This window comes from Mauremys mutica, chromosome 3 (assembly GCF_020497125.1).
Source record: "Mauremys mutica isolate MM-2020 ecotype Southern chromosome 3, ASM2049712v1, whole genome shotgun sequence".
NCBI lineage: Eukaryota > Metazoa > Chordata > Testudines > Geoemydidae > Mauremys > Mauremys mutica.
The window spans coordinates 101,982,771-101,996,237 of NC_059074.1; the positions used below are offsets into that span (position 1 = coordinate 101,982,771).

General features: G+C 40.9%; 1 protein-coding gene across 1 annotated transcript in view; it reads left to right on the forward strand.

The window, feature by feature from the left end:
- Window positions 1-13,467, forward strand: part of EYA4 (EYA transcriptional coactivator and phosphatase 4) — a 198,819-nt gene that overhangs the window by 133,397 nt on the left and 51,955 nt on the right. The window contains exon 5 of the mRNA XM_045012059.1: window positions 1,588-1,686. Within this exon, the coding sequence (XP_044867994.1) occupies window positions 1,588-1,686 (99 nt within the window). The remainder of the gene's footprint in view (window positions 1-1,587; window positions 1,687-13,467) is intronic.

Genomic DNA, 13,467 nt, shown 5'->3' on the forward strand with positions numbered 1-13,467 from the left:
ACAGAGATGTGGTGAAACATAGGAGCTGGTTTTAAAATACATTGCTGCAGTTGATCTTTTTATTTATTTTTTTATTCCTCTTCAAAATTCTGGTGCTGTGGAACAATTTAAGTGGCCTTCTGAAGAAGTAATTCTTTCTTTTGGGCACTTAAATTGATATCCCTAACCTTGACATGTGCAGAGCAATCTCCATGACCCTGTTTTCCAGGAGTGTGCAGTGGAGAATATGAGGACCATTGATAGGAGTAAACTATTTTGACCTATCTCTCCCATCCTAATCTGTGAAGCCAACCAACTACACTGCATTTGTTCAGGCTGCCCATTTGTTGGCACCTTGATTTACATAATTGCCATAAATAATCAAAAAGTTAATTTCCACTGTCCTTGTTTGAAATTTGCATGTATACATAATGTCCTAAATTCCACCCGTATTTCATGTGCAGTCATGTATTTTCTGTAGTGTTGCTGTTAAGTATCAATCACCCAACTCACCCATTTGCCTATGAAAGATCCATTATGGATGGGGGACAAAGGCAGGTGTGTGTAATTTCAAATAGGTATAATAGACTTCATAGCTTGCTCAGGTAAAAGCCACCAAAGAATTTGGCTGAGATCTTGAAAGGGCTTAAGAGAGTTAATTCCCCAATTCACTTAGGACTTGTCAATATGGTGAAATTGATCAGCCGAACAATACATGGTATAATTATACCGCTATTGTTCTGCTGGTAAATTTCCCAGTGTAAGCCTTTAAGCGTCTTTGAAAATTCCAGACTTTTTTGTTCTTAGAATTAAAATGCATGATATACCACATGTCTAATAAAACATACAAGACCTGATTTTCATTTGCACTTAGCCCCTTTATGCTGTTCTGGCTGTGTAAAAGAGCCTTCACGTAAATGAAAATCAGGCCCCCAGTATTAACTGGCAACTAATATATGCTGTAAATATGCACATCTACCTAACTGTACGAGTGTTCTGACTATAATTGTGGCGCAGCTCTATTTTTTTTTTATTTTCCTAGGGCAGCTTAGCCTCTAATAAAAGCGGAAGTCTATGTTGTATAATTATTTCTTAGTACATTAATTAGAAGCTGGCTTTTCATGGCCATCATTTGTGCACTGCCTATAGTTCTTTTCTTTTCGGGAGAATAAGTCACCAATTTCAGTGTGGGTTAGCTTTGAGGTAGAAAAACACACTGGTTTGGGGGTGGCAGAAAGCTTGCACTGTGAAAGCAATATGCTGCTGGAAGAGAACAAAAACATATTGTATTGGTTCTCAAGCATAACTATTTTTTATGTGCTATATACTCTCCTCTCCTTCCTGTCCACTAGTTTTGGGGAATTGCTACAATCAATTAGATTTTGATTGAAATTAATCCGGATAATTATAGCAGTCTTTCAAATAGAGACATAAATAGATGCATGTGTGGCCATTTCAGAAAGTGCAGTAGCAGACTGTTCTCATAAAATTCTAAACTTTTCAATCGCATGTCTGTTCTAGCTGGACTGCCACTCGTGACACTGGCATGAGGTCTCTGATGTAAATTTAGAAGTAAAATCTCATGTCTACTTATTCTTCTATGTGTAGTGTCTCTTCTTGCAGTCAAAACAGAGCCCATGAACAGCAGTGAAACAACCACCACCACCACAACTGGAGATGGATCGCTTGACACTTTTACTGGGTCAGGTAAAGCCATAATAAGATCACGTTATGAGATACACACTAATGTAGCATTGGTAACTTTCACTAATGAACATGTCAGTGCATGGAGGTCACCTCTTAAACTTTGTGAAAGTTATAAAGTAGGCTTTAATACCAAAAAGTAATAATACCTTTTTTGAAAACACCTTAACTTGCAGTTCTCATCAGCTGTGTTCTTAAGAAACATATTTACTACAACCATTCTTGTGTGCAAGAATATTTAACAATGGTCACATACTGTAGCATTTTTTAGTTTGTAGGCTCATATAATATCAGCAGGAGTGAGATAAAATTAGATTGTATTAGTATTAGCAATTATAATTTATAAAATGTAAATCTGAAGGCTGTATTGCTTTAAGTATCAGGGGTATCAGGGTTTTTTTGTATTGCTTTAGTAATCCTAAACTTCACTCCAATAGTGCTCATTAGCTGATCAGGCTGCCCTAAACTATCTTATCCATGGTTCTAAATATAAAGTATCTGTTTGATTCAATATAAATAATCTTATCTTCCCAGTTGGCTTTTGAAAAAAAAAAAACCCACAAAACATTATTGTAAGTAGCTGCCTGAAAAGTATTAAAGGTTCCTGAACGACAAGAAAGTACATATTGCTTGCATTAGAACACAAAACTGGATCTTGGTCATATTAATGCAGAGAAGAGAATAATAGCGTACCTATAAACATCTTTGTGCCTAATCCAAAGCACACAGAAGCCAGTAGAAGTCAACGAAAACTCCCCATTGACTTCAGTAGGCTTTGGATCAGGCCCATGATGTCTGAGTTATCCTGGTGCTAACAGCAGGCTGAGAATAAGTTAACTTTGTTACTGAATGTAATATGTCCCCAGGGCTGTTTCCAAACGATATGTGTATATAATATGAAGGTTCAGGTCAGCTGAAGCTTTTCGTTAAATAATTCCAAAATGTTTAGTTTTTCTTTTTTTAGCCTTGTCTTTGTCTAATTAGCTTAAATTTTGAAACAAAAAATCATTTCACTCGGGAAAACTGATTTTTTTGTTTAAAACAAATCATTTAGACAACTTAAAAACTTTTTTCAACTTTTTTTTAAGTTGAGAGATTTGTCAAAATGGACTCTGTTTCATGGACAGTTTTGGTTTTGCCAAATCAGAATTTTTTAGACAAAAAAAGCAGTTAGTTGAAAAATTTACCACCAGCAGAAATAATTGTGATTTTGCATTGGTAATGTACCTTTGTATATTTAAGAAATCTGAGCTTTACTCTGTGTATTGAAAAGTCTCGGGCAAGAATTTCAGGAAGGGATGGTTAGAGTTATATTCCTAAACCCATATTTAGGCACCTAAATAAGGGCCTGAGTTTCCAGTGTTGAGCATCCAGCAGCTACCATGAACTTCAAGAGGGTGAAGGGTGTTCTTCATTTTTGAAAATCAGACCACTTTCTTAGGTGGCTGCAATGAACCTGGGAATCTACATATAGGCCAGTGTTTCTCAAACTGGGGTCACCGTTTGTGTAGGGAAAGCCCCTGGTGGGCCAGGCCGGTTTGTTTACCTGCCCCGTCTGCAGGTCCGGCCGATCGCAGCTCCCACTGGCTGCGATTCACTGCTCCAGGCCAATGGGAGCTGCCGGAAGCAGCACAGGCCAAGGGACATACTTGCGGCCACTTCCAGCAGCTCCCATTGGCCTGCAGCGGCAAACCGCGGCCAGTGGGAGCTGCGATCAGCCGAGCCTGCGGACAGGGCAGGTAAACAAACCGGCCCAGCCCGCTAGGGGCTTTCCCTGCACAAGCGATGACCCCAGTTTGAGAAACACTGATGTAGGCACTCATTTTTTAAAATCTCAGTGCCTATGTATTAAAGTAAAACATGAATCTACTTCCCCATCTTGGGTCACAGAGTCACATACAAAATGATTGAGGGGAAAGCACTATCAGGAGGGAAGAAATGCAGCCCCTCTGACCATGGTACAGACTTTGTCAGTCACCAGCTAGAGGTGTGGGACCAATAATGAGGGAGTAGTATGTGCACATAGTTGCTTATCGGGAGGGGAGGGGGGAATGCAGAGCTTTCAATGTGTTGTTTTGTTATGTTTTAGTTTGAATTGTAGCTATTTTATCTGGGGTGCTACCTTGCCACTATTTCAGGATGTGTGTGTGTGTGTGTGTTTTTTTTTAATGGCAGCTGCAGGTAACTTTCCAAATATACCAGCTGAAACAATCAGAGAAATACTTTTTTCCATATGTTTTTTGTTGTTGTTGTTTAGCATCTATGCCACAAAGCTGGTCAAACCAGGCTGCCAAATTTGCAGTCATGGGGGATCCTGGCTTAAGGGGAAGCTGAATACAGAGGATCTAATTGTTGTTAAAGCAGCAACATGTTCCTATGACAAGTACCACCCATTCTGAACACCCCACAACCTGAGAAGGTCATAATGTCAGTGTTGTCCTATAGTTTTTAAAACAATTAAATCTATCATAGATTCATAGACTCTAGGACTGGAAGGGTCCTCGAGAGGTCATCGAGTCCAGTCCCCTGCCCTCATGGCAGGACCAAATACTGTCTAGACCATCCCCGATAGACATTTATCTAACCTACTCTTAAATATCTCCAGAGATGGAGATTCCACAACCTCCCTAGGCAATCTATTCCAGTGTTTAACCACCCTGACAGTTAGGAACTTTTTCCTAATGTCCAGCCTAAACCTCCCTTGCTGCAGTTTAAGCCCATTGCTTCTTGTTCTTCCTTAGAGGCTAAGATGAACAAGTATTCTCCCTCCTCCTTATGACACCCTTTTAGATACCTGAAAACTGCTATCGTTTCCCCTCTCAGTCTTCTCTTTTCCAAACTAAACAAACTCAGTTCTTTCAGCCTTCCTTCATAGGTCATGTTCTCTAGACCTTTAATCATTCTTGTTGCTCTTCTCTGGACTCTCCCCAATTTCTCCACATCTTTCTTGAAATGCAGTGCCCAGAACTGGACACAATACTCCAGCTGAGGCCTGACCAGCGCAGAGTAGAGTGGAAGAAGGCTTCTCGTGTCTAGTTCACAACACACCTGTTAATGCATCCCAGAATCATGTTTGCTTTTTTTGCCACAGCATCACACTGTTGACTCATATTTAGCTTGTGGTCCACTATAACCCTTAGATCACTTTCTGCTGAACTCCTTCCTAGACAGTCTCTTCCCATTCTGTATGTGTGAAATTGATTTTTCCTTCCTAAGTGGAGCACTTTGCATTTGTCTTTATTAAACTTTATCCTGTTTACCTCAGACCACTTCTCAAATTTGACCAGATCATTTTGAATTATGACCCTATCCTCCAAAGCAGTTGCAATCCCTCCCAGTTTGGTATCATCTGCAAACTTAATAAGCATTCTTTCTATGCCAATATCAAAGTCGTTGATGAAGATATTCAACAGAGCCGGTCCCATCACAGACCCCTGCGGAACCCCACTTGTTATACCTTTCCAGCAGGATTGGGAACCATTAATAACTACTCTCTGAGTACGGTTATCCAGCCAGTTATGCACCCACCTTATAGTAGCCCCATCTAAGTTGTATATGCCTAGTTTATTGACAAGAATATCATGCAAGACCGTATCAAATGCCTTACTAAGTCTAGGTATACCACATCCACCGCTTCTCCCTTATCCACAAGACTCGTTATCCTATCAAAGAAAGCTATCAGATTGGTTTGACATGATTTGTTCTTTACAAATCCATGCTGGCTATTCCCTATCACCTTACCACCTTCCAAGTGTTTGCAGATGATTTCCTTAATTACTTGCTCCACTATCCTTCCCTGGCACAGAAGTTAAACTAACTGGTCTGTAGTTTCCTGGGTTGTTGTTTTTTTTTTCTCCCTTTTTGTAGATGGGCACTATATTTACCCTTTTTCAGTCTTCTGGAATCTCTCCTGTCTTCCATGATTTTCCAAAGATAATAGCTAGAGGCTCAGATACCTCCTCTATTAGCTCCTTGAGTATTCTAGGATGCATTTCATCAGGCCCTGGTGACTTGCAGGCATATAAATTTTCTAAGAGATTTTTAACTTGTTATTTTTTTTATATTTTCTAAACCTACTCCCTTCCTATTAGCATTCACTATGTTAGGCATTCCTTCAGACTTTTCAGTGAAGACCGAAACAAAGAAGTCATTAAGCATCTCTGCATTTCCAAGTTTCCTGTTACTGTTTCTCCCTCCTCACTGAGCAGTGCGCCTACCCTGTCCTTGGTCTTCCTCTTGCTTCTAATGTATTGATAAAAAGTCTTCTTGTTTCCCTTTATTCCTGTAGCTAGTTTGAGCTCATTTTGTGCCTTTGCCTTTCTAATCTTGCCCCTTCATTCCTGTGTTGTTTGCCTATATTCATCCTTTGTAATTTGTCCTAGTTTCCATTTTTTATATGACTCCTTTTTATTTTTTAGATCATGCAAGATCTCATGGTTAAGCCAAGGTGGTCTTTTGCCACATTTTCTATCTTTCCTACCCAGCGGCATAGCTTGCTTTTGGGCCCTTAATAGTGTTCCTTAGAAAAACTGCCAAGTCTCCTCAGTTGTTTTTCCCCTCAGTCTTGATTCCCATGGGACCTTACCTATCAGCTCCCTGAGTTTACCAAAATCCGCCTTCCTGAAATCCACTGTCTCTATTTTGCTGTACGCCCTTTTACCCTTCCTTAGAATTGTGAACATTATGATTTCATGATCACTTTCACCTGAGCTGCCTTCCACTTTCAAATTCTCAACGAGTTCCTCTCTATTTGTTAAAATCAAATCTAGAACAGCTTCCCCCCAGTAGCTTTTTCAACCTTCTGAAATAAAAAGTTGTCTGCAATGCAGTCCAAGAACTTATTGGATGGTCTGTGCCCCACTGTGTTATTTTCCCAACATATATCTGGATAGTTGAAGCCCCCATCACCACCAAATTTTGGGCTTTGGATGATTTTGTTAGTTGATTAAAAAAGCCTCATCCACTTCTTCCACCTGGTTAGGTGGCCTGTAGTCAGGGGCAGCTCTACACATTTCGCCACCCCAAGCACGGCGTCATGCCGCGGGGAGCGCTCTGCCGCTCGCCGGTCCCGCGGCTCCAGTGGACCTCCCGCAGGTGGACCCTCTGCAGGCATGCCTGTGGGAGGTCCACCGAAGCCACAGGACCAGCAGACCCTCCGCAGGCATGCCGCTGAAGGCACCCTGCCTGCCGCCCTCCCGGCGACCGGCAGAGCACCCCACGCGGCATGCCGCCCCAAGCACGTGCTTGGCGTGCTGGGGCCTGGAGCCGCCCCTGCCCGTAGTAGACTCCTAGCATGACATCACCCTTGTTTTTTACCCCTTTTAGCCTAACCCAGAGACTCTCAACACTTCCGTCTCCTATGTCCATCTCCACCTCAGTCCAAGTGTGCACATTTTTAATGTATAAGGCAACACCTCCTCCCTTTTTTCCCCTATCTATCTTTCCTGAGGAAGTTGTACCCATCCATACCAACATTCCAATCATGTGTATTATCCCACCAAGTTTCGGTGATGCCAACAATGTCATAGTTGTATTTATTTATTAGCGCTTCCAGTTCTTCCTGCTTGTTACCCATACTTCTCACATTTGTATATAGGCATCTAAGATACTGATTTGATCTTGCCTCCCAGTTTTGCCTTGACCCTCCTTTCTCTCTGCCATTATAGCCCATGCTCCCTCCCTCCTTGAGACCATCTCCCAAGTCTCCGTATTCTCCACTCACCTGTGGGCTTTGCTCAGCTGTCCCCGTCGAACCTAGTTTAAAGCCCTCTTCTGGAACAAAGGTTCCCTATGGATGCAGACTTGGCAGCCAGAGATAGCCAGCTCCAGCAAGGGGATATGTGGGGAGGGTGAAGAGGAAGGGGAAAAATCCATAATTCTGTGGATTGATAAAATGCCCAGGTGTGTGAGTTGAAACCATCTAATCCAGGGGTCCCCAACGCGGTGCCCATGGGCACCATGACGCTCACGGGGGCATCTAAATGTGCCCGCGTCCTGGCCGGCGGTCGAGCATCCACCGAAATGCCGCCGAATTTCGACGGCATTTCAGCGGCGACGCCTCTTGATGACGCCGCTTGCCACTGACAAGTGACATCATCGAGAGGTGTCACTGCTGAAATGCCACAGAAATTCAGCGGCATTTTGGCGGATGCTCGACCACCACCACGGTCCTTCATCTGGCGCCTGCCAGACGAAAAGGTTGGGGACCACTGATCTAATCTGTTAAATTTACATGAATAGATATAAGTAGGTGACATCAGACCACAGTCAGAAGTATTTCCTACTCTCAGGAACCCTGATTCAGCACTTAAACACACACTTAAGCCCCATTAAAGGGACTTAATCAATGCTTAAACTTATGTGTGTGCATAAATGCTTTGTTGAGTAAGGATGGACTTAAGCATGTGTTTAAAAGCTTTCCTGAACTGAGGCCAGAGTGAAGTGACTGATGAACTCCCAGTGCTGACACCAGTCTCAGTCTCCACCATCGTGTACTATCTTTGCTTGGGGTTACACCCTATTTTCCTGACTTACAGACAGTAGACAATAGGCAGTGCATTGGAGCTGAGAAGCAGGCTGAACGAGCCTGCAGAATGTAGTGTATCCACTGCTGCTTTGTGATCGTATTGAACACTGGAAGTGATGAACAGACAGACTGCTCTGTCGTATATACCAGGGCAGGATTGGGTTTATAATGTAATGACAGTTGAGACTTTATAGATGATTCTATAATAAATCCTCATTTTCAAAGGTTAACATTTTGACTCTTTGAAATCACACTGGGACGAAACTTGCCAGCAAGCATGCATGCTAGTTATTTTTCAGAACTATTTTACAATCAGAAGTACCTGTGAACTTGACTTCAGTCATTAACTTTTTGATCTCATAATATAATTGCAAACTTATATATGCTACATTAGAGCCAAGTAAAAGTTAAATAGCATAAAGGCCACATTAAAATAAATAGGAAATGTCACATCTCAGACTCAATGAACTAATGTTAATGGTGAAATAAAAGCTGCTCATTTCTAGTAAATTTAGAGTTAAACTCTCACAGACCCCTTAATTCATCCTTTGGTATTACAATATGTACCATGTAATCTCTCTGAGGATTCCACAATGCTCTATGAAGTTACCACGGAGAAAATATTTCTCTCCCCAGCATGGCTTAACTAAGTAGACAAATAATTTTGTGCACCACTTCTACTACAATAGGATGGTGTATCTGTAAAGAATTGGTTTTGGTATTTAATATTTTATAAAATCCAGGAAACTCTGTGATACTGTAGAGGACCATATTGTGCAATACCAATGTACTGTACATGGGGCTGCAGGACACTGAGAAAGTTTAACTCTGAATTTTCTTGCTTTGACAAATTTGCCTTGACTGCAGTGTTAGTTCAGCACACAGTTTCATGTTTAAGTTGCTTGGAAAGTTAGGTGAATTTGAGAATTATTAACAATTTTAATGGAGTAGCAAGCAACTTCTAGGCTTTCCATCTTCATCCCTTTTTAGTAAATATTTATTATCCACACAAAAAACTGGGTTATAAGAACATTATTACAGTTACAAAATCGAGCATTCAAAAGTTCGGAAATGGAGAATTAAGTTTGCCTGCACAATCTCAGTTTGTCCCCCTTGTGCATGTGCATTATGGTACAGTCTTTCATTAGAAGATCACATACTACTTTTTCCCACTGGATCCCTGCCTCATTCAGTGCACTGAATGGATAGTGCTCACTTAATGAGCAGCGTTTCAATGTTTTGTATTTTCCTCATTGTTCAATGTGTGGCCCCAGGCCCTATTTTCGGCACGCTATTCAAACCCTGCCCAGCATCACAAGAACTCTGTGGCGGAGACAGGAGTAGAATCTAGTTCTCCAGAGCAACATTCAGCTGTCTTAACCCAGAGATCTTCCTGCAATCTCCTGCCTCACTCACTCTGTACCTTCCAACTTCTGCAACAAAAAAATCAGGGGGTTCTATACATAACAGTCTCCATCACTACACATCCCCGGTTCATCCCCCAGTTAGTTGATCCTGTGACCTAAATGAGGCAGGTGTCCTGTGGAAAAAATATTGCATCACATAAGTAAACCCTGTATCAGAATGTACATACACAAGGAGGCTGGATTACAGTTGCACAGGCAACTTCAACTCTGGCATTTTTCGTGTTTGGATTTGAAATCGTAATAATGTTCTTAACTTATTTTTTGTGTGTGTAATTTCCTTGGTTTTTAACCAGTAAGCTGAAAAATTAGAAATTTCATCATATGGCATCATATTTACACCTACATGGGTCATGAGCAAGGTGGAACCCTTAGATCCACCACACAGGTCTCTGCCACTTGAGCTAATGGCATAACTCATGCAGTAGTAGGTTGTCATTTTCTGTGTGGATCAACACTAGAGGATGGGACACACTGCCAGTGGGTTTCTCAAATATTTGCTGACAGCAGAGGAAGATTGAGACTCAAGAATCTTGGGTTCCATTCGAGGCTCTGAAGGAGAGTATGCTGTAATGGGCACAGACTCGTTTGTCTGGGCCCCTCAAGTGTGACCCTCTTTTGCCTCATCCCCTCCAATCTGTCCCTGTCCTGTCTGTTACCCTCCCCTGGGTCCTTGTCCCAGTCCTATTCCTCTCATCTAGTCAGTCCCAGGCTCCACTCCTCAGGCTGCTCATCCCAGCCCCAGATTCCTTGCCCCACAAATCCTAGTCTTACCCCTCCAGTTTCCTCACCCCAGTCTCCTCTGACTCCCAATTCCAGTCTCCTTGCCCAGCCATTCTCAGTTTCCCCCGTCTGACTTCTGAACTTATCTGCCTCCCCGACCCTGGCATCCAAACATTATTTCCCACTCATTCCCATCCCCACTGACTCTATCTCAATTTTTCCTCCTTGCCCCAGTCTCTTTGCCCAGTCAGTCCCAGTTCTCCCCCCACCCCTTAGCTCCTTCTCAGATCTGCCTCCCCTCTACACCCTTCCTGATTATCTCTTGCCTCCTGCCACACTGGCTCTCGGTCCCAGTCTCCCCTCTCCCCACCCCAACTCCCAGCCTCAGTTTCCCTTTCTCCCTCCCTACCCTCCAAACTCCCCTTCTCCCCTCCCTGCATATATCCAGCTCTTGTCCCCTCTGTCCTCAAAGCAGGCAGCTTCCTCCACCATGCTGCCTGGGCCCAGGAGGGGGTCATTGTGAGCACAGGAGAGACAGTCTCTCTGCCCTCATTTCAGGTGTCCCAACCCAGCTCTGCAGCAATCCAGACCTACAGTAGGACTGGATCATTCTCATTGCAGAGTAATGGTCAGGGAATTTAGCTACTAACATTTCAAAGGTTGCTATTGCGTCTGTGTGCACTGTGATTTTTCAAAGGCTTATAACTTGGCAAAATTTGGGTGGATTTTCACAGGGACAGCAAAACCACATCCCTCACACACAAGTCACATTTCTAGTCCCTGCTCCAAAACATGGGGACACTAAGACAGGGTCCCCAGAATGTTTTAACATGGGCAAAACAACTCTTTTTCCCTTGCCTCATTCTTGGACCATTTTGGCTGACCTTTTTCAAAAAAAAAAAAAAAAATCAGCCTGAGACAGACATCAAGCATAGAAATTTTCAGCCCAAGCAGTTAAAGTTTGGCAAAGTTATAAGCAGCTGAAAACAGGTTTTTATAACTGAAAATGTCAGACAACCTTAATAGCACCCAGAGGCCTTGGTCAGGGTCAGAGTCCCTTTGTGCTAGGTGATATACAGATACATAAAATATGTTCCCCAAGGTTCTTACAATCTAATTCAACATATACAAATTGGTGTAACAAACTATCAGAAGGGTTTGAGAAGGGAGGATGAGAGTAATAGTGAATAGAACATAAGTTACATAGCCTAGCTACGTGCATGATTCAATGTCTTCAGAACATTCAGTGACGAGTTGAGGTTTCTAATATTATAAACTATATGCAAATAAAAGATATATAATACTTTCTGGGCATCTATATTTTTTCTATCCGAATATAGATCAATTTAGGTCCATGAAAGAAGGAAAACTACTAGTGCAATACTATTTGCACAGTCATTAAGGTGAAATGTAAAGAAAATGAAAATATGAAAACAAGACACATTCAAGAATATTTTCTTAAGTCTTTCTGAATGCACAAAATAGAGAGATGGGTGTGCAGAGTTGTTTAATTACATCATGTGTTTTGCTGTAAAAATGCTAATTTCACTGAGTGATTTGATAAGAAAAACAGTCCATCCACTGTAGCTGTTGTAATGTTTACTTTGTACCAGTTACAGTAGTAAGATAACCTGTTTTGTTTTTCAAAGTTGGTCAATTAGCTGGATCTTCCACTTCTCAAAATACAGTTCAGTAAATAAGAGAAAAAGAAATGACCTGATATTTCATCTAATTACATTACTGGTCAAAAAATTGCAGAGATGCAATTAGTGGATCATAGAAGTTCATTGACCTGAGAATCTGCAAGATCATCTTGTTTAACTGTTTTGTCTTCATAAAGAGCACTGAGGTGTTGTGGGGAAGAGTAATTATCTTCCATGGAGTTTAGCAAATAAGAGAGAGAACCCTTTATAGTTTTATAAGTAGTTTGCTTTGATAAATATGCTGTGCAACTTTCAAATTGAAACTGATTGCACAGGGTCTAGAAATTATTGTCCAATATTTCCTAGTTTTCAAGCTAACCTAATGCACATTTTAAAGGAATTAATTCTTTTCCTTCTTCTTCATTTTCCTAAATGTTCTAAATATTTGTAAAATAGCTTTAAAACTATGAAGTTCTGCATGTGTTCAAAGCAGTAGATCTTAAAGGCATTCATTAGACTTGGATTTAGAAATATATCATATTTCATAAAATATATAGGAACCCAAACCTATTTGTCACTTATACAATTCTAAAAGTTGGTTTGCAGTACCATTATGAACAACTCAGGAAGTGTATACTTTGAAGTACAGCTATGATTGATTAGACTACAGAAATTCCAGTGCTTCATTGCGTACTACTTTAATCTTTTGAACAGTGAATGAACAGCAGATGGCCTAATAAAGACACTCTGTATATTTGCTCAATATGGATTTGCTCTGAAGGGATTGGTTCAACACTTTTTAGAGTACATATATTTGGAATACATCTGTCTTAGTCAAGACAGATGGTTAAAGGAAAGTGAAACGTCCAAATTCTTGGAATTAGTCCAATTTGGGTGCTGCTTTTGATTGGAAATTTTAATAGGATATGACTATCATTCTGTAAGCTTTTTCGGAAGAATACAGCTGCTAATAGTATAGGCATATAAAAGGTTGATGGCGACTGAACTGGGATTTGTTTTACTTACATTTCAAATAAAAATATTGCCAGTGTCTTGCTCTAACTGATCTGAGGATAAATAGGTGAATTTGTTTTCCCGGGCTATCAATTTGATATCTTTCATGATTGCAAAATTCACTAAAAAATTCAAACTTGAAAGAAAAAATATTTTTCAAATTCCAAATTGTATTTAAACTTCCAAGTGTCGGGTTTTTAAAGGAGATTTTATAATTTTTTCAATCCTACATAATACTATACATTAGATCAAAGCTTTTTTAAATGGCAATTTTGTAATACATTATAGTAAGTTTCCATTAGTGACAGCTTCATGGCTTGTGAATCAAATATTATGTGTGAATTGTATGCCTCTAAAATGTATGCAGAAATATATAAATCAAATTTAAAAGGTGCTGCATGCTGATACTGGGAGACAATTATTTTTACAACCTGGGTTACTTGGGAGTTTACTG